We start from the raw sequence: 22,800 nt of genomic DNA on the forward strand, positions 1-22,800 counted from the left end.
ACGTATCTTATGCTGTTTAAAAAGATTTAACTAACGTATTCGTAGTGTTTTTTTTCATTTAAAACTTATTATTTCAAATTAAGAGGCTGTTTGTTTGCTTCTACTCTGTGTAAAATAAGAGCCTGATGAAATTTTTATAGATATAATTAACAATGAACTAACTGTTGCACAATGAAAATTACCCAACATTTTGTTCAATATTCGATATTCAAAGATTCATTAAACTTGTAGACGAGAGGAGGTTAGTTTCATTGATCGTTTAACACTTTTAAATGTTTGTTAGTAAAGTAGATTAATATTTTTTAAATAAACTTGAATATGTACGGACGTATTATTTACGTTAGGCGCAAAAATATTTAATTAAAAATACTCTATTTGTAAATAAATATACACTTAAATAAAATATTTTACAACGTATAGTTACAACATTTGTACCAGTCTAAAGTCAACGAACTTATTAATAAATTTTGTTTAGCTTTTGGCAATGCTTTGATATTTTTTACTAAACAAAAAGATTTAACAAGTTAGTAGTGCTTTAAAAATTACTTGTAAATTTATTAAGGTAAATAATATTTATGCTATCATTATCAAAATGTAAAACTATTGAAACTAATAGACGCAACTTTTATGTTTGTAGTCGAAACAACATAATAAACCTTAAAACCAAAGTTTGTTGTAGCTCACGCTTATAATGTTGCTATAATAGTGTGATAAGCATTTTCTAATCAGCTTAAATATAGTTTTTATGTAGTTTTGGCAAGCTTTAAAGTTCTTCAAAAACAAAAAAAAAATCAGTTAAGATACCAATATATACGGAAACACAGTAATTTGTTATTATTTATTACCTAATAGAGTTGATGGTTCAACTTTAAATTTTGTTTGAGAGTGTTAAAATGCTTTGTAAAAGTAGTAAGGTAGCAACAAAAACTTAAGTTCAAAAACTTGATTAGTGATTTTTTGAATGTAAAACTTTTCAAGTAAATAAAAACATTAAAAAAAAATTATCACCACAATTTTACTTTTTTTTTTTGCAAAAAACTGTTCCAAAGAGTCTATATTTTGACTAAGATTTATTTTTTAACAGCTTTTGTAAAATAATTATTTTAATAACCGATAAGTGAAAAACAAAAAGTATTTTTAGTTTTTGAATATTTAGATGTAGACGTCTTAGTTTGAAATATTTGCTGTATTTATTTTGTATCTGTTTTAAAGGTTTAAAAAAAAATAACGCTTTGATTTAACTTTTCTTGCAAGTAAAAAAATGATAAGGTATAAACTTTTATAACTGATTATAAATATAATCAATTATCCAGAGAAAAACTTGTCTTTTTTTATAATTATATTTTTTAAGCACGCTAAATGTGTCGCTAAAATATAAACTTACCTCTTGTATTGACTAGTTTTTATTAAGAAGGAACTTGCCTAGCAGCACAAAATAAACGAAAACAAGTAAACATTTGATGCTGTATTGCTAAAGTTCAGCCTAAAGCTCAAACTAAAGTTAATAAAAAAGAGATATTTTATCAATTATTTTTCTCTATAATAGGTAGTAAAATATGAAATCTATAGTTACGTTTTAAGCGTTTAAGATAAATATTCTTAAACTTGAAACAATTTGTTTCTAAAACTGTTTCAAATTATAAATATAATGACAAAAAAATTAATAGAATTCATGTCACGCTTATTTAAAAAAATTCTGAAAAATTAGGTTTCAAAACATCAAAGTAGTGACTTAGACTATTCAACTAATAACCAATTTTTCTTGTGGTTTTAAGTTACGTAGAATATTAAATAACAAGTTCTAGAAACGTTCTCGTCCATAAGTGTTGCATGGAATTTATCAATAAATTGGAAAGTGACATTTATTAATCTTTAATTTTTCATGATTAATTGTTTTAATACAGAGACAAGCTACTTACAAATAACTAGCAGTTCAACAAATTGTTGTTTTTCCCGAAGGCTAAATTTTTGTGGGAACGTTTTGCCTTGTTTATTTTGATTAACGGCTTAAACAATTTTCTACTTTTATGTAGCTAGCAAACATAACGTATTTATGTTGTTTTCACTTTTGCTACTATAATTATAATACTACTAAAGAAAAAAAAAGTATTATTACAATTATTATTATTGTTTATTTAACGAACAAAATCACTAAAAAGTTTGGTTCAAACAACTGGTGTACAAAAAAAAAACTTTTGTTTATCAAGTCATACACCATGGATACAGTTTAATGTCTTGTCCAGGACTTTATTAGTAACAACTAATAAATTCTAACTAAAACAACTTTTTTAGTTTAAAAAAATGGTCTTCAAAGTATTTAAAAAAGTATAAATATGCATTTGTTTATTGAAGGACAAATAAAGTCCCAGGACCTCGTGCACAAAAAAAACTTTCTGTTATCGAGTTGTACACCACTTGGATATCTTAAAAGGTCTTGTCCAGGACATAAATTGGTCATTTAAAGTAACAAATATGTATTGTACGCACTAGACTAGACTGTTCATAAGTTACATTTACTGTAACTCATACTGGTGTGTTAAAAAGTTTAAAACTATTAAAACACTTGAAAAAATATGGAAAATATCAAAATGTAACAATCTATAATATGTATATATATATATTTGTATATGATTCCAATATTCTTCCAGTTTTTTGTGCTCACAACAATGCAAACTTTGAAATAAAACAACTAGTTTAAAAGGATGAACAGACAGTTGTATAAAGTTGTATAGAGTAAAAATTTAGATTTATAAATTTGTTAATTACACTGGTTGATAAAAATATTAAAAAACTTACGAGAATTTACAAAATAACTAAAAACTACAAAAGTTTGTAAAAATAATATATAACGTAATTATAACAGTTTTAAAACTTAAGTTTGAAAGATTATATTTTAGGTGAGGTTAGTACAAGTTGTCACTTGTAAATTGTTTACAAACTCGTATCAGTGTTTGACACTAAAACTTGCTCGATTGCTTTCCATCTAAATTTGATTAACGCGTTTTCGTGAAAACTTTTCTATTAGTTTGAAGTGATTTTTATTGTTATTTTTGAACCACAAGGAATTTTTCGGAGTTGTTTTAATTTTGTGTGACTTAAGAAAACTTGTTCGATACAAAAAAATGTTTTAAATGCTTTATTAAGCTAAGATACGTAGTAGATAAAACTTTAAAATAATCATTGTTTGAAAGTTTTGTGTTCGGTTTCATTGTATCATTAAAAAAATTACAAAATGATACAATTTCATAATTTTGTAACGTTATTTGTTAAAGCTGTAAGAAAATGTAAACAAGAATTTAAGTACGACATTTTTTAAAACTACAAAGTAAACTAAGCAATTTCTGATCTTTTTACTGCGTTTAAGTTTAATTTTTAAAATTAATTTCAATTATTTCTTACAGATATGAAAATGGGAAAAAAAATAACAAAATATATCACAGACTTAAGATTTAATTAAGTTTTTTTTCAATTGGACCGGGTAAAATTGTATATTGCACAATTTAAATTTAGGCATGTTGAATGGTTGCGGTAAAATTGTGTATTAAGATTATATCAGCTGTTTTAAGTGTCAGCTAGCGGTTTACTCTGACAACACATAAAAATAAAGAAGTTTAATTTTCTTTTGTTTATTCTACTGTACTCATTGTTTTTAATTACCACTTGGGTTCCGTATCTTAAATTTTTTTTAAATACTCAAAGTTTAGAAAAAGTTGCAACTTTGAATTAAATTTCTAATCATGGTAGACTTTGGGTGAATGTAGTGATAGAAGTTTTTTAATAAGTAATTTATAAAAAAGTTGATTATTAAACGTTTATACTTTTATATTCTTTTAAAAAAGAAAAAGCTGTTTGATTCTTTAAATAAAGTTATTAGAAAACTAAAAGGATATACTGGTAAAAGATAACAGATTACAAAGAAGTACAATATATATTTTTGATTCTAACAATGTATTCAAACCAAAGGTTTTTAGTTTGTTTGTTAGTCTACTACCTTAAACTTAGAAAATTTTTTTGTTTTTTGTTCTAAAATTTATCTAAAGCTAAAAAATATAAGAACTTAAACTTTTTACTAATAAACAACAGAACTCTACCAACTCGCTACGAAAAAGCTGAATTTCAAAGGTTAGTGTAAATTTTAAAACTTTAGTAAAACTATTTAACAGTTTACTAATATTAAAAAAAAAGTTAAACTAAGTTTTTGACATTCTTTTTAAACTTTTTGTAAAAGTTAGTTTAACGAAATAAAATATCTTTAATCAACATAATTTAAGATTGATCTTTACTAAGTACTCCAAAATACTTTCTTAATAGTTTTTAAACTGTTTTGAATTTGATAAAAAATCCTATACTTATAAAAACAGCCTTATTTTGCAAAGTTTTAACTTTTAGTAATAACAACAAACTTGTTTATTTGTTATTAATTTTTTGCTTTTTACTTACAGATATACGCCATTTTGGATTTAAACACATATATTTAAAAGTAAATTGTTAGTTTTAATTAACCTTAAATTTAGAAATTTTGTACAGCTAACTGAAGTTTAATTTTTTCCACTTGTTTTAAGTCTCTTGACAACCTTGTAGTCACGTTTTAAATATGTTAAAAAATTTATATGAAGCATTTAACAACAAGTTCTGTCTAAAACAAAATTTTATCAACTTTTGTTACAATAAATAGAACTATAAGTCTAGTTTCGGTTAAAGTTTCAGTAAAACATAAAAAGTTACACCAAGAAAAAATTCGTTTTAAAGTATTGGTATACCCTCGAAAAATGATATAATTTTATGTTCTAGAATATTTTTAGAAGGTAAGGATTAAGATTAAACTAGAACATCAGTTTTCGTATAAAACTAGGCAAAAGTTTACTTTAAAAATAGTTTTATGCAAAACGGACACTTATTTATACATGTAATTTTGGTTGACAAAACTACGACTACCTTTTTATTCTTTATGATTTAACAAACTATTTTCTGCAAATAGTACATTGTTTTATTTTTGTATTTGCGAAATAAAAAGTACTTTATATCGTTTATTGATTTAAATAAATTCTTTCAAACTATATAAATGAGACTCAATTTTTAGAACAAGATATATTTCATGCTTCTTTCATCAGTTGTATACTAAGCAATAAAAATAAAGTTTGAAATTTAACTTATATAGTGGAAATGCAATCAACGTAATTAATAATAATAAAGCAAAGAGTAATTAACAATACATAAGTACTTATAATTACAATGCAACTAAAAAAATAATAATAAAACAGAGCAACAACTTATAAAACAATTTAAGAAAACAACGAAACAGTATAATCAAAATCTTTATGTTTACATAACTTAGGTTTTCTTAATAAAATACAAATAGCCTCAAGTTTAATTAAATCCGAAATGTGAAAACAATTTTTTAACAATTTTAAATCTTTTTAAATTATAATTACTAGCACAATCAAGGTTATTTACTAAGGTTATTTATTTTTATTGCTTAGTATACAACTGATGAAAGAAGCATGAAATATATCTTGTTCTAAAAATTGAGTCTCATTTATATAGTTTGAAAGAAATTATTCTAATGTCAAATAATGTTTGATTTAAATAAAGTAAAAATCTTTTTCTAAGCTTATAAAAAGAAATTTGTTAAAAAAGTAAGAATGCAACACTAGAATAACAAAAATTATACTGATCAAAATATTTGAAAACGTACTGGTTTTTATGAATTTTCAATCTTAGTATCGATAACTGATTAAAAAGTTACAATTCTGGTTAGTAAAACGTTTGCATATAATAATAATTTTGTACAAAACTTTAGTGATAGCAAAAATGTACCTTTAAATTGAAAATAGGTATGTAGTACTCTAACATACAAAAAAAAAACCGTTTAGTCTAAGAAAATTGTTTCACGTTCTGAATATTTTCAAAACAAATACCAACAATTACACTTATCATCTTTCATTCATTTATTCCCATAAAATGTAACAACTGTTAAAGACGATTTGTGTTTTGATTATACTTAATGCAAATTTATTAATGGATTTGTTTTTACAGAATGATAAGAGGATCCTTTCTGGTTATATTTTGTTTTTCCTTTTTGTTCACTTCAACCACAACAGGTATGTTTGATTTTTGTAAAGTTATTTATTTCTATTTATTATTCTACTATTTAGTTTTTTTTACTTAATTGATTAAGTACACATTTTTTAATTTTATATTTGTTTATAAAAAAGTAAACATTTACAGGCTACGATTGTACTTTAGTTTTTTAACTTTTATCTTCTACTAATTTCAAAAATATTTATACGACAAACTAAACAGAGGCTTATATTACTAAATCAAATATTTGAATTAAAAAACATAAAAGTATGCTTTGATAAATTTTAATTTATAATTGCAGACTATTTGTCTAACTTCTATAAAAGATAAACTACTTTTTAAAAAGAACATTTTCATTTAAGTACTTTTAAGTATAAAAAATATTTTAAACTCAGTGACCTTAAAACCCACTTCTACAAACAGCACAAAATTCACTGGTAAAAAACGACCATCTCGGGTTCGAGGACATCGAAATCAGGCCGTTAGACGAGACCAACTTCAACCAGCCGTCCACGGAGAGGGAGCCGGACGAGGACGCATGCTTGGGAGTTTCTTGTTCGAACAGGGGACTGTGCATCGTCAACAACATTTACTCCAGGGGTTACTGGTGCGAGTGCGACGAAGGGTGGGCCGGTCAGGACTGCCTCCATGGTTTGTAAACTTTTAAGAACTGAAATGAAACTTTTTTTTTTAATTTATAAAACCTAATGAAATTATTAACTTAACACGCTCGATTGAGTTACTTTAGTGTCATGACGTTTAGTTTTGACTTTGTTCTAAAATCTAAAAGTATGTTTTTCAATATGTTTTGTACAGGCTTTTTTATAATTAAGTATATGACTGACTATTTTGTATGGCCCTTACTTCAAGTAAAACACGTTTGAAGGTTATTTTCGAGTAAGCGAATGCTTTCAAAACTTAAAGGCTATGACGATAAAAAAAATTACTACTTTAGTTGGCGTTGATAATAATGTAGATTTTTTTTTCAAAGATTGCGCTATACTTGAATAAGCTTGCTTTACTTTATCACGACAGTTAAAATACAAAGGGCAAATGTACTCCTTTGTAACAAGTCCTAATAGTTTGTCTAATAATGTTAATTTTGATTATTATTTTTTAAACAATTTTTAACGTAAACTAAATGAAAATGAATCTAATTAAAATCACGCTAAGCATTAGACCTAAAAACTATAGCGTAACTTCACAGTTTTGCACAAATTTAAACTCTCTGAATACATATACGATTATTTCGGTATTTATGCAAGGGAAGCAAATCTAAAAAAAATAATTTACCATAAAGCCATAATTATTCTAAACATTTTAATTGTTTATGAAAATGTGATGGAATTTTTGGTGTTTATCAATTGTAATTGTTACAAAAAATGGTAAGTTTACATTTAGGTAGTAAATTTTTGAAAAACGATTAACTTTATAGAAGTTTTTATTAATTAAACATGCTCATTAAAATAAAAACTGAAAGAAGCTTAAGTTTTAAAGGACGACCTAAAGTCATAAGGCTGCTCTGAATAGTTTCAAATAGTCACAAGTGCAATGTAGTCATGATCAATTTAAGACTTTTTTTCAAAAAATTTTTTTTAACTGTTTAATAACAGCACGTAAAGTTTTTAACGTCTAAATCGGATTTCATAAACAACTTTAAAACTTAATTAGAATTTCAAATAAAGATATTTGAAGTAAGCAATAGTTTCTAAATAAAAAACTTACCTTGGAAGTTTTAAAAATTATTTTGTTAACATGAACAACGTATTAACTCAAAACACAATCAGTAGCATCTAACGCCACAGCAAAGTTTTTTAGAATGCCTTGTGCTTGAAATAATTGTAAGTGTTACCAACTAACTATCAAATTACTTGTTTATGATAAAATTAAAATCATGTAAAAAATATTTGTAGTCAACTCCAGGATTTTTAATAAAATGTTATTTTCTAATAGTAAAACATTATTTCGTTTTCTACGCTTTTTACAGATAAACTCATTGATACAATAAGTCTTTTGTGTTTAGTCAATAATTTTTCATAATTTTATGTACTTTGTTCTATATTACATAAAAATAATTGAAGTTTTTAATTTTTTATAGTACTCTTATCAATACTGACTTTAAGCTTATCTAAATAAAGGGGTTTGAGAAAAAATATGTAATTTTGTATGTTTTTATATGAAAACAGTAATACCAGTGGTTTCTGTCACACCTATTCGGCTTCTTATTAAAATAGCCTTAAGCTTACGATTTTAACAAAAACTTAATTCATCATTTGTTTTAATATCCGCTCAAAATAACAAAGTTATGTTTTTATCTAATTATATATTTGTACCGTCTGAAGAAATGCTACATTACTCAGAGAAAATTAAAGACTTTAACCTTATGGTAGTCAAAATTAAATACAGCTAAAACTATAAAAGTTATAAAAAAGTGTTCAAAGTGGTATTCAAAGAAGCTAACTAAATCTAGCCTAAACCTGTTGGTGTATATGTGTTTATAATTATTTTTTTACAACTTTAAGTTTTGTAAGCATAAGCTAATAAAAGAAAAAAAAACCTTTTTGCTTTTATTTTTGAAAACTTGATGATTAAAAATAAATTACAAAGTTTAAGCTTAAATAAAACTGTTAAGTATTTATAATTAAAAAAATACTCTTAATAATGCTTTAAAAGCAATTTATAACAAACAAAGATGTAAAAACAAACGGTATATTACTATTAAAAAAATTGACAAAGCACATTTTATAAAAAACTTGAATTTTTTGCTTTTAAGTACATTTTAGTTGCTGAGATCTGAGTTTTTTGTCTATACCAATGAAAATAACCAAAAATTTTAAAATTAATCAATTTTCTGATATATTTTTTATTATCATACAGAACATTAATTCTTATATTTAAAATCTTAAAAAAAGATATAAATTTAATCTAAAACATTTTTATTTTAAAATTACTTTTTTGTTTAGTTTAAAAGTATTAAATATAGTATGCGTGATCTTAACACATTTATAGGTCTTTACTATGTGGTAAGTAACCAACTTACTTTGAAAAACTCATCTGGCACTAGATATTACATATTGGTTATTTTTTGTTATAAGCTATTACGCGGAAATTTGAATATTGAAATTTAATGCAATTAATAAAAAAAAAGGTTTATGTTTCAAGCTAAGCAAAATTAAAGTTTAACAAATTTTAGATATAACTATGAAGGTATTTTTTAAACAAAGTAGTTTTACACATACATTACAAACAGTGTAATAAAAGTAATTTAACTATAAAAAAAATCTAACTTTTTTATTTCAGAAGTTTTAAAAGGTTGTAACATCAAAGCAAAAAAGAAAAACTTATGAACAAAACAGAAAATACATCTTTAAGAAATTTAAATTATAAATAGTTAAATAAATAAATAATTTCTAAAAATATTAGCTAAAGTTTCATACTGTTATAGTTTCAATATTATCAACAACATTTTTAATATATAACTATAAGTTATAATATTAATAACAAAATTTCAAAAAGTCTAAGTTTTAGATCAATCTAAAAAAAAATACTTTGGTATATATATTTTGTTGTTGTTTATAATTAAGATATAAAAGGATTTTAACAATATTGATAAAAATGTTATACAAGTAACTTATCTGAGCATACTTGATGTTTATCATCTATGCTTTTGACTGTAAAAATTTTAATTTGCGAAAAAAATTACAAAGATAAATTTTAACAAAAATTAGTTTTTCTTATATAGATCAAAAATTTAAAGAATGAACCTTATTGATTTATAGTATAAACTGTTAAGCTCATGGTCGGTTCTTCAATTAACAATCAACTAATCTTATAAATATTACATATGAGTTAATTTACGAATAAACTAAACTTGGTCAAAATGATAAAATAACAGATTACTACAACAGTACCTAACTTGTATATAAATTAAAAAATACTAATTATTAAAAACTCTTGGTAATGTTAACACTATAGTATCATTGAAAACAAGACTAAATGTAATAACTCAAAAATCAGAGTTCATAGAATGTTTGTATAAATCTATTTGAGAATGAAATTCAAAAGTAATTTAATAAAATGTATATCTCAATAAAAAATAATAATCAGCTGAACCAACTGTTGAATGCGGTGACCGGCGCATTGATGTGGTGATCGACAAAGGGTTGGTGCAGGAGCTGGGCATCGAAGACGATGTTGACTTTGTCTTCTTCGGAAGATCTACCGCAGGAGCGAATTGCAGGGCGGAGGAGGAGGACAACTTGTACAAGCTGTCGATACAAGCTCCATTTTCAAACTGTGGCACCAAAGTTGTGGTTAGTTTGAAATTTGTCTACGAGCAGTTTATTAACTTATTAAAAAGTGATTTGAAATCTAAACGTCTGCAACTTTTAAGCGTACATTCAGATGTACAACTACTTTGTCCTTTTTGAAGTTTATATTAGAAAAAACTACTAAGAAAATTCTTTGTTCGTAACTTATACTGTATATGAACCGAATAAGCATAAAAACTATTACACATATCGAAGTAAAAATTTTAGATGCTTGTCTACGTTTCCTTTCCTTAGAACTAGCAAACTAATTAATTATTTTAATATTTTGATAAATTTAGTCTGTTATTAAATTTGTTCAATTAACTTAAAAAATAAATTTTATCCTAATTATTGTTTATGAAAAAATCTAATATTTATAGTAATATATGAAACTATGTTTTACAAATTCGCAAACTTAAAAAGTTTTTGTGTTCTAAAGATAGTTTTATAAAAAAATCTTGTAAGCTTTTAGTTGATGTGATAAAAGTTTCGTTTCTCTTCTAAATTTTACAAGCGAGAGTATTGAACTTTAGTTTAAGATGAAAAAAATAACACAAGTTTATCTTAGTTAAATTCTATAATTTCAAAGTCTTAAAAAAACTATTTATTTCTGTTTTGAAATTTAACTATTAATTTTTTTACTGAGGCCTTTTATTTCATACTCACAAAATAGTTTACACTTTTTACAGACTTTGTTATCTTTTTCTTTAAATATATATAAAGAAAATATGTATATGTTATATATTCAACTTATTAAAATAAGTGTCAATTTCTCTAAAAATATCTTACGTTTTTATGTTTCTATAGAAAGTTAAGTATTACACACATTTTTCTTTTTAAGATAAACAAATAAACGAAAACTGTGAAAGTGTTTAAAATTGAAATAAAAAAGATAGCTTTGCATTTATCATTTCTATACACAAAACGGTTTAAAAACAAATACAGTTATTGCTATACAGTTTTTTTTTCTAACCTAAATTACATATAATTTATTAAAACGCATCACAGTATATTAATAGTTGCTTACAATATTAATACAAAGTTATTTTTAAACATTTGTTGATGCGATAAGTTTAAATGTTCAAAGAAATTTATATAGTTAAGTAGTTTTTTATCAATGTTCTAAAAATTTTACCTACAGTAAGTTTTTCAATGGGAAAGATTTATTATTTTATTATTTTTTCATAAAGTTCTCGTGATTAAAATGTTGTGTGTTTTATTAACAACAAAGAAACGTGTCATATGTTTAAAATTTTGTGTTTGAATTTTTTTTTTTTTAATCATGACTGAAATGTATTATTTTATTACTGTTTTTTGTACTAAACACTTTAATTAAAAAACCATTACATACGTGTTAACTCTAATCTCCAAAAATTTATTTCTGTCGTGTTTGAAATAAGTTTACAACTCTAACAGGAATGCTTAGCATTTTAAGCCGACAAAATTTGTTTTAATTATTAACATTTTAAACAGCAAGAGCAAGCAGGGGATGACTACACATTTTCAAACACTGTAGTTTGGAACAGAGAAGTGAACAATACGAAGAACTTGATAGACAGGGAGCTTGTACTGCTGGATTTCAAGTGCATATACGAAGACACTTATACGGTGTCTGGTCCCTCAATATCTCCTACTATTAAGTATGTTGCTTCAATTAATTTTGTTAAAATTATTGAACTTTATTTGAAATTATTATGTAAATAGTATGTAGATTTTTATTACAAATAACCATGTTTTACATATTTCTATCTATTTCCAAGCATCATAAAAATCAAAACTGCTTTGTGTCTGTAAATATGTATTGTTTTAAAATATTAGCATATCAAATTGAAATCTAAGACAATTATTCAAAATCAATATTACTAATATAAAAAATAATTAAAACTATCAACTAAATTAAAACAATCAAATATATATCACAAAACCAAACATCTTATTATTATTTTAGATGAGCTGCTTGTAATGATTATACATTAAAGACGGAGTATATTTGTTTTTCTTTATTTAATCAAAACTCTTTTTAAAATATTTGGTTATAATTTTAATAAATACCAAATTTATTAAAATAAAAACTATTTAATTTCATAAAATGTGTTCGGAACTTTGCAATAGACCAAACTCTTAATTTGCAGAAATATTTTAAAACGTCAATTTTTAAATGATTTTATAGTCGTGCAAAAATTTAATTCAAGATTAAAATTTTGTAATCTAACAAGTCTGCCGCAACGTTAAATTTTTAAATAAGCTTACAGCTGATGTCAAACAAGTTTAATCTTGGTGTAAAGGCTACTAGAAAAAAGCTCAAACTTGTTTACTTAAACAGTTTTTTATGAAACAATATATGTTTAATTAATTTGCATTATAACTAAAATCATCGACGTTTCATTAAGGCATCGGTGTTATTTTTACACTAAGCTTACTTAATGTTCCATATAAGTAACTTTACACGTTGAAATTAAGTTTGTACACTAGTCAACTTAAAAAGAGTAAAAAAAAAACACTTTTTAGAGATTATAGTTCGACGTTTTTACTTTGAAATTTTTATTTCTTGCCTATAAAAACGTTGTTTGAAAACTCAAAAGTTTATAATTTTACCGACAATCTTTACTTCGGAATGCAGAATTTCAGGCATAATAAAGTTTTTTTTTGTTTTTGCTAGATAATTTTGAGTTTTTTATACTAAACATTAAACATTTTAAACATTTTAAGATTTTGATGTGTAGCCAACTAATGCTTTAATAGTTGTATAAAATACATACAAACTTTTATTTTAAATACATTTTTAATTCTAACATAAAAGCTTATTGTTTTTGATATTCAATAATGAAATGGAGTGGTTTTATCTTTATTTAAATTTAAAGTATTCCTTTTTTAGTTTTTTTTTTTAATTAATTTTGTTATAGCTTATATTGTTTTTTGTTTAAATTAAACTTTTCAAATTTAATTTTTACTGTTTTTTAAACAAGCGAATATTGAAATTAAAAAAAAAACTAATTCATCGATTTTTTGTTTTGTAGAATGACATATGAAAATATTATTAGCATCTAAAGAAATAAACTTATTTACCAAAAACAATTTGGAAGTACCGTTTTACTTACTATAACAAAAAAAAAAGAGTTTCATGCTGTTATGACTTCTATAAGTTTTAATCTGTTTTAGTCACAAGTCACTAATACAATTGTATAAAAAGTAATTTAATCAACTATTTTTTAATATGTTTTTTTTATTGTTTTTTCATTTGCATATTTGTTAGCATAACGAAAAATGTTTTATCCTTTATTTTATAAAAAGCTATAAAAATCTTAAAATTCTATGAAAAGTACCGATACAAATACTGACATTGATCCTTCTAGTACTAAGATGTTGTGTGGTTTTACTCAACAACGAACTGTTTGTATGTTGAAATATCTAAGCTTTTTAAATCTTGTTTTAAATTTCAAAATAAAACGCATGGCTTTTATAAAACAATGCCTGCCAATAGTGATGTTTTTATAGCACCAGTAAAAATTATCTTTGTTATTAAGTCTAAAAGTATGTAAATTTTAGATATATAAAAGGTAAAAATTTCAATTAATTTACATCAAAAGTTTTGATTAAAAATAGAGTATGATTAAATAAATTTTCAAGACCAATTATACATAATTAAAGCCTTATGTTATATCTTAACACATACTATTTAAATAATTTTTTGACTTACTGTACGTATACTAACTGTTACTGTAGCTTTTGTACCAAAGTTATTTTGACGACAATAAATTTCTAAAACAATTTATTTTCATGCTTAATTATAACGGTTTCATGACTTAACACAATACATTTTTTTAAAGATTTAAGTTTTGTTAATATTTAGGTTTGAAAAAACCTGTTTGATTTTATGATTAAGCTAAAGAACTTTATGTAAAGACTTGTTACAAAAAAAAAGAAAACTAATTTAAGACTCATCGGATATTATACTGTCACTAGTCTATTTGTAAGCGGATGAGCGACTGAGAATTTATGACTAGCTGGAATATAAACGCGATTAGCGACAAATTTTGTGTTTTATCTCGAACTTCATCGGTACATTTAACTTAAAATAAAGTAGTCTTATCTGTCTATGATTGTCAAAATAACTGAGATAAAAATTTGGCTACGACGCAACACTTTTTAAAGATTGTTTAAAAACGGTTATAGTTATAAATTATAATTCGTACATTCTAACATATTTAGATTTTAGTTATCAAATGTTTTTATTTATACTTTCAAAAGACGTTGTTATTTTTTACCGATTTACAAATTCTATAAGTTGAATTTACTTTTTGTATTTGTTTATAAACACCAATTTTAACCTAAGGTCTTCGTATCAAAAAAATCTTTTATTTTATTACTTTTAGTAAAAAATTAAAGTTAGAGCTGTATATAACAAAATTATTAACCTTTAAATAAAAAACCACAATAAAACATTTTTATAAGGAAAGTTAAAAAAAAACAAAAGCTTAGTTTTATTTTGTACTTTAGAAGCTACATATCGAACTTCAGTTTCTAACTTGAAAAATATTTTAGTCTTTTTGTATGACTGAAGGTTTTAAGTATACTTTTTGTGTCGAACTTTTTGATACTTAAAAAAAATATTGCAATTTTATGCAAAACAAATGGTTCTGTTTTGTTAAAACTACTCGTGATATCTTTCAAAGTGTTAATTTTTTCAAAAATCAAAACAGAACTAGTTTTAAGATACCTAATAAACTATGATGAATAGAGTTTATAATGTTGCTTATTTTTATAAGATAGTTGCTTTAATGAAACAAATAACAGCGTGATAAAATTTGCGAACGAGAAAGGACAATTCGAGGTTTCAATGCAGTTGTTCAGAGATGACCAGTTTAACAAACAATACTCATCAAGTCCCACCGTCATAGTCGGCGCTTATGTCTATGTCCAGGTAAGTCTGAAACTGTATTTTGTACTCCTGAAGCTGATTTTCAAATAAGATTTTTTATACTTTATGTGATTATTCCTTACTTATAGAGGGTACATTTTTACATTATTTTACTTAGTTTTCTTAAACAAGTCTATATAAAAAGTTTTCAAACGAAGTAGAATTATATTATTTAACCTATATAAACGAAAAGAAGACACTATAACATTTTTTCAATGATAGTTAATCAGATAACTAAAGTCGGTGCAAATGATATTTTAAAGAACGAGCGTTAGAATTTATAAAAAATATTTCTTTTCTAGATAATGCTTTGTAAAACTCCGTAAATGCGGCTCATAACAAAATGTTGACTTGTTTGTTTATGTTTATACAAAAGCGTAAAAGTAAAATTAGCCACGGTCAAATTCTATATTTAAAAAACCCTCGAGTTTTAGTTTTCTTAAGTATAGATAGCAGTAAAAATTAGTTAAATAACCTAAATTCAGTAGTAACTTAATGTGATTATTATCGTTTTTGGTTTTAATTAAAATTAACTTTAGTTTTTTCAAATATATTTCTAATGATATCTTAATTATTTTTACTGCATTAATATACCAAAATTAATATTTTTTTAACATTTGAGTTTAACTTATATTTATAACAAACTTGTTTTAAGTGATTATGCACAACTTATCTGGTTTAATATTTATATCTAAGCTACAATTTATTTAGAGAACTTAACTATTTTAAGGGAAAAAAAGGTTTAATATTTAAAAAAAAAATTTTAACCACAATTGAAGTGTAAAGTTAAAAAAATAGCTGGAAAATTAAAGTATAGACGATGTTATTTATTTTCTCACCTGAATACTTTTTAACTTTACTTAATTTACTAGGTTGAGCTGGCACACATCCAAGGGGCATATTTAGCTGTTTCCTTGGACAAATGCTTCGCATCACAGTCGAGCGATCCTAGTGACCCAGTATCTACAAAACACGTGTTAATCGATAACAGGTGTTTTGAAATTAAATGATTGAAAATAAATATTCCTTTAAGTAATAAACATCAAACAGCTGTCTTTATGGTTCGAAATTATTAAGACTCTGTTTATAAAACTATGCAGTCATCATGTTCAGTAAATTAGTTCAAAATATACACTGTATAAAACAGACACTAATTAAAACGTGTTTCGGACTTGATGTTTTATGCTCTAAATTTTCTTTGTGTTAAAACAAAAACATATAGTTTGTTGTATTGTCAAAAAACTTAATTTTTTTTGTAAGTGGAAAGAAAGTATAAATTATCTATTTTATGTATTTTTACTTTGGTTTTGTTGTTTTTTTGCGTACTATACAAAAACTTCTGCACTTTTAATAGTGATCGATTCTAAATCTTTATCTGATAAATCTCCATTAAGTTTAAGTTGGCTATGGCTTAGGTTTTGATTAACCAAATTTAATTTACACAGTTATGTTTTTTTATAAAATATTTATTGTTATAATACTTATCTAAATATCGTTTGTAATGTTTGAATTTCTGATTTTCCGGGACTTTAAAAAGTTTATAGAAACTTTGGATTCTTTGAAAAAGTATCAAAATTTTACTTATAGCTTAACATATAATGTGTTTTTGTTATAAATTTTATTGTTTTTATCTAACTTAGATATTTTATTAATTACAAAGTTTTTAATAAAAATAGTTTTAATTTATTATAAGATCTACATAAAACAATAAGAAAACTTTGAAACTACTAACTTTTGTTTATATTAAAAGCTACTGTATTTTTTCTATTTAGTATTTATTTTTTGCTTTGTAAGACTAAACTATAAGCCGATTGTGGGAGATGTTTGGTAAAAACGGTAGGGTTTTAATTTTATTGCGTTCATGCTTCTTTTGGTATTTGTTTAATTGTTAGAGCTTCATTAGCTATAATAATTTGTGGTTTTGTCTAGTGCAATTTTAATTAAATTAGTGTCTGATATATTATGTAATCAACAGAAATTGGGTATTTTGTTTTAAATATTAAAATATGAGTACAACTTGAGTTTTTAATGAGACCTTTATTTTTAATTACGGTATGAAGTACAAGGTCATAAATAAGCAGCAAACTACGTGTTTTAAAAATATTCTTCAGTATTTATTGTGGTTAAATGACAATTCATATTTCAACAACTCAAATTATTAAATATATGCTTAATAACATATCTCTAAAAGTATTAAGTTTTTTTTTAAATAAAAAAAGCAGTTGTAAATATCTTAAATAAAACTATGATATTGAGAAACAAACTGAAAATACAAACTATTAGAAAATAAATATAAAAATTACTAAAAATAAGTATGTTTTAAAACTTATTGTAGCCATATCTTTAAAAATATTCAAAACTTTGCAAAATAAAAAAAATGGTGAGTAGGTATTAACTCTACCTACATACGTTTTTTTTTTATAAGTCTTATTTTATAAGTTGTTTCCTTTTATGAAAGAATTTAAGAACTTGAACTGTCAGAATTTGAATCGTCGTGCACCTACTTAATAGTGTATCTTCTAATTTAACAACTACTTTTACTAATTTAAACAATTTGTAGTTTTCTTTGGTTAATTAACAAAATAATTTTTTTTTTTAATTTTTAGGACTTTTTAAAAAGTTATCTAAGAACAGAATGATGTCAGTATATGCATAAAATAAATAAACAGGTGTGTCAATGAAAACGATACTACTATACGAATCATTACGAATGGAGTAAACGAAAAATCTAGGTAGCTTCTTAAGTAAAAATAAATATTTTTTTAATTCAAAACTGAAAACTTTTTGATAGACTGTTTTATTGTATGTGTTTTTTAAGTTTTGTGAGGTTTAAAATGAAATAAAATACTTCAAAATTGTTTGCTTTTTTAAATAGGCTAAGTAAAAGACATTGAAAAAAAAATTTTGTTTTAAAAGTAAATTTTTTTTGTAGGGAAAAAATTTGTTTTTAAAATTAAAATATTTCTTTTGGATACCTTTTAGAATTTTAAACTTCTTACTGTATATATTTTTGTTTATCGTAGACTACTTAAGAAAAGGCACATAAAGTATAAAAAGTGAAAATTATTCAGGTTTATGTTCCAGATGTTTAGATGGAGGTACTCTGCTGATGACGTGTACATACATTGTGACGTAGACATATGTAACTTAAATACCGAAGTCTGCACTGGTGAAGCTGTATGTTTTTTATGATATTGACTAAATTTATCAATTTTTTTATAAGACTATTATATTGAAATAAAAAAAAAGTTATTTTGTTTTTATTTATTGACAATTTTAGTCTAATATATTTTTTATTACTTTAACTTAAAAACATATTATTATCTAAAACCTTGAACTAAAACTCTAAAATATATTTCGAACATTATTATTTTAAATCTAAATAAGTGAAGTAGTCTTCTAAATGGCGGTTTTTTATATCTACTAAGATATCATAATTATTCCCGTTCACCGCATGTGTTGAGCATTTTAAATTTTTGTTCAGTTAGATACTTTTATTGTCTACTAAGATACCTAAGCTTTTATTTTTTGAAATTACTTTCTAAGTTTTAAAACTGTGATTCATTTTATAAACTCTATTTTAATTTCTAATCTTTATACAAAAGTTTATTAATACTTACTACATGTTCTAATACAAAAAAAAACTTTTGATTTATAAAATCACAGTAGAATATATAAGAAAAACAAAATGATAGAATCCGAAAAGAATTCTTTTTTTAAACATAGTTACTAATCTATTTTAAAAGTGTTTCTGAATGTAGAACTAGTGTTTTATTCAGCGATAGTTGAGCTAACCGCGATCTATATGATGAAGATGTAAAGTAGTTAATTTTTTGGTTTTTTGGTTTATTTAGTAAATAAGTATTTAGAATAAAACTATTTGTAGTATTCAAAAGTTTAAAAGAGTGCACGTTTAAAAGTATTTGGTACTTCTGAAATATATCTAAAAACTTTATAACATTTTGCAAATTGTTTGACTAAACAAACCAAATTTAACTTAAATTGAGAATTTCAAAGTGTGCTATAATGCTTTACTGTACTTTTGATTTAATAATTACAATAAGTTACAATTGTAGTTTTTGATACTTCAATTCAGTTATAAAAATTTTAATTTTTTTTGTAAATATTTTTGCTTAGTTCTACTTTGTTTAAAGTTTTTGTTAAGTGTAAATAACAACTACATTTGTTAACCATATTTAAATAAACAAACAACTAAACAAATTATTATTTTTTAGTTACGTTACTGATTAAATAATTGATAAGATTAAGCCTTTGTAATTTGTTACTTCTTAAATAGCGTTACAAAATTAATTAGCTTTTTAAGTAACTTTTTTATAAAAAATACTAACATAAATACTTACCTTACAAAAAAAGTTATATAATAACAACAAATATTTACAAAAAATACAGATATAAAAATTAATAAAAGCTAAAAACTATACAAATCACATATAAAATCATATTAATAAACCTTAATTTTTTTTAAAGTAAAAGAGTATGTTATAACTTGTAAAAATTTATTTGAGAATTTATTTTTGTGTAATTTTGTGATTTTATTAAATTTTTATACAAAAATATAGGACGGATGCAACGGGGACATTTCAAACCGTGTGAGAAGAAGTGTCGTTGACAACACAAGAGAAGGTGCGTATGAAGCAGGAGGAAATCAGCATTTCAGTCACGTGGTGTCGCAAGGACCAATTAGAGTCAGTGTTGATCATTCAAATAAAAACATATCAGATGAAGATGAAGAGCTTATAATTGGTAAATTTAGTTCCTATTTTCTTATAAATAACACTCTTTTTTTTAAACTTTGTGTTCAAAAAATGCATTGTGATAATCTGTTAATTTAGATAAATTTGAATTTATTTGTTTTACAAATAAGTAATTTCAAAATTCTTCTAAACGTTTCCTAGAACGATGAAGGATCTTTACATTTGATTTATATTGCAAAGATTTATGAATGTATTAAAAGTTTCGCTAAGCTTTATTTTTACGAATACTTTAATTAAGTGAACTATGTTATAAATCTTAATAAGCTAAGATAAAGTTTACAGTTTAAAGAAATTATAATACTAACCTTTTAAATAGAATTTTTTTATTTAAAGATAAATAAAATAAATTAGGTATATAAAGAACGGTTTTAACAAAAACTTATACTTTATTAACAGAGGACAAATTAGTAATAGCTGGCCTTATCGGTACTTTTATAGTCGTAGTCATCCTCGGTATTGTTGGAGGAGCATTTGGAAGAAAGAAATTAAAAATGAAGAAAAAGATGAAAGATATACAAGAACAGGAAATAAGAAGGAAACACTTAACTTCTCTTAGTTTTAATAAGATAAATTTATAAAAAAAAACTCGAACTTTAGATAATATTTTACGAAAAGCTTCTTCAACTTAAGTTTTTATTGAAATTTGATACTATGATAAAAGTTGTTGATCTGAAAAATTTATTTAATGGTGATTGTACAACAGTGAATCATTCTGAAAAGACATATATCAAATAATTCTTTTTATATCACTTTTTCTTTCAACTATTTTATCTAATTTAACAAAAAAAAAAGTTATATTTTTAGTTCCTGTTGTTCTTGAAACACAAAAAAGTAGCAGTAATAAGCGATGTGTAATCAGCACTTAAAAATTGATATAATTTCAAAATATTACTTTTTATATTTATATTTTCATATTTTTTCTTTCATATTAATAAGCTATAAGAACTAAAGGACTCTTACACACGCCTTGAAATTTTTAAACCTCAATTTTCTTACACGGTTATCCACAATAGTATAACTTCAAAAAATAAATTTTGTTTAATTAAGTTTAAAAAAAATATTACTGAATTGTTAAGATTTCTTGGTGGCTTTTAACTTTGAATTACGCTGAATAAATGCTACATTCTGTTTTTGTTACGTAACTAAACCATTTTTATCAATAAAGTAGTTAAGGTTTATGCACTAATTTAACTAAAGAACAATTACATTGAGTCTACTCAACAAAAATGATGCATTCTTTTTTCAGAAGTTTTTTCAAAAAAAAAAGTTTTAACCTACAAAGAATAAAATACTACAAAAAACTAACTGAATTGTATTTTCCGAAATAAAGATTAGAGCATAAAAATTTCAAACTTCACAAGGCTAGATAATTCCATTGAAAATACTGCCGGAGACTTATGTAAAACATTAGAAACGAAATTATTACGCATTGGATTTTTTAAATGTATTAAAACTACCAAAAAAGTACTTATAAAGTTATTTATTTGCAAAGTTTGAGGTTCTAGTGAAATAGCTCTTTTTTTAACTTATTGACTATAACCGGTACATTAAACGCATATAACATTTTAGTATTTGATATATTTTTATTGATCGTTTATGCTGAGTATGTTTGAATATGGCTTGTTTTACAAAAATAAAATGCTTGAAACAAAACATTAAGAGTGTGCCAGAGTTTTACGGCTTATAAAATACAGCTTAGCATCATCAGTTGTCGTCTCAGCGTTGGTTACGTTACAATTTAAGTTCGGACATTTCTAATTCTTGAAAATTTTTATGAGACCATATCTAAAAACATATATTAAAAAAAAGCGGTTGTAGATCTAACTCATAAGATTATGACAGCAAAAAAAAAAATAAAATAAAAGAGAATTCTAAAAACTATTAAAAATTAATACACGTAGCTATATATCAAGAATCATTTTAAAAAATTCAAAAAAAAAAGTCTGTAGGTATAAATTAGACCTATAAAAAATGTTTATTTATTTTTCACAAACATACTTTATACTTTGTTTTGAGGACTTTTAAAAAACTTTTTGAAATTTGAATTATTGTGCACCTTAATGTTAAGGTTAGAGATATATTTATTAAAAGAAAACTACAAATAGTGAAAGGCTAACCTTATACCAAAATAATAAAATTATCTATTATATTCAAATGTCGAAATCAGATGTGACAGCCTTTAATAAGTAACAAGTAAAGCTCATTAAAAAAATTGTGCAGACCTAACCTATTGGAAATAAGTATTTTCTTGTGGCTACAACTTTCAAAATTTGGAAATACGTTTAAAACAAATTACTTTTTAATTGATATTGTAAATATTCTCACTTAATAAGCTTTAGTTTAGTTCAATATCAAACTAGGGGCCCATTTTTAAATAACAGTCATTAAAGTATCAATTTTTCATGTTTTACACAAAGACACGTTGGGGAATATAACTGCTTTTATTTATTATTAAACAAAAAAAATTGGTCCTTTGACCTGGTGCACGAAAAACTTTTTAGTTATCGAGTCGCACTTTACTTGGATATCTTTTAACGTCTCGTCCAGGACAACTTGGCTAACAACTTGCTTTTCTAACTGCATTTGTCTAACTAGTCGTAATAACCCGACCTCTGCTTCAGTTCAAAGAACTAATACTTAGTGATATTTAAAAACAAATATCAAGCTAACAAAATAGCAGTTTTTATCAAACAAATAAAAAAAAAATTTTTCAGTA

General features: G+C 24.1%; 1 protein-coding gene across 3 annotated transcripts; it reads left to right on the forward strand.

Annotated features, from left to right (window-relative positions):
• The first annotated feature begins 138 nt into the window (after positions 1-138).
• LOC145849748 (pancreatic secretory granule membrane major glycoprotein GP2-like) lies at positions 139-21,221 on the forward strand. Of its 3 annotated transcripts, XM_082954795.1 has the most exons (13): positions 139-241; positions 4,084-4,122; positions 4,443-4,480; positions 6,037-6,101; positions 6,505-6,732; positions 10,189-10,394; positions 11,865-12,031; positions 15,186-15,312; positions 16,182-16,300; positions 17,979-18,041; positions 18,381-18,486; positions 19,890-20,073; positions 20,481-21,221. In XM_082954795.1, the coding sequence occupies exons 4-13, from the start codon at positions 6,038-6,040 to the stop codon at positions 20,660-20,662; spliced, it is 1,446 nt and encodes a 481-aa protein (XP_082810921.1). In that variant the 5' UTR covers positions 139-241; positions 4,084-4,122; positions 4,443-4,480; position 6,037; the 3' UTR covers positions 20,663-21,221. The 3 variants fall into 3 exon arrangements, with proteins under 3 accessions (XP_082810921.1, XP_082810920.1, XP_082810919.1); XM_082954794.1 differs by lacking the exon at positions 4,443-4,480; XM_082954793.1 differs by lacking the exons at positions 139-241; positions 4,443-4,480 and adding an exon at positions 3,752-3,963.
• Positions 21,222-22,800: the final 1,579 nt, after the last annotated feature.

The sequence above is a fragment of the Thalia democratica genome, chromosome 2 (assembly GCF_965202585.1).
Source record: "Thalia democratica chromosome 2, ktThaDemo2.hap1.1, whole genome shotgun sequence".
NCBI classification, from domain to species: domain Eukaryota; kingdom Metazoa; phylum Chordata; class Thaliacea; order Salpida; family Salpidae; genus Thalia; species Thalia democratica.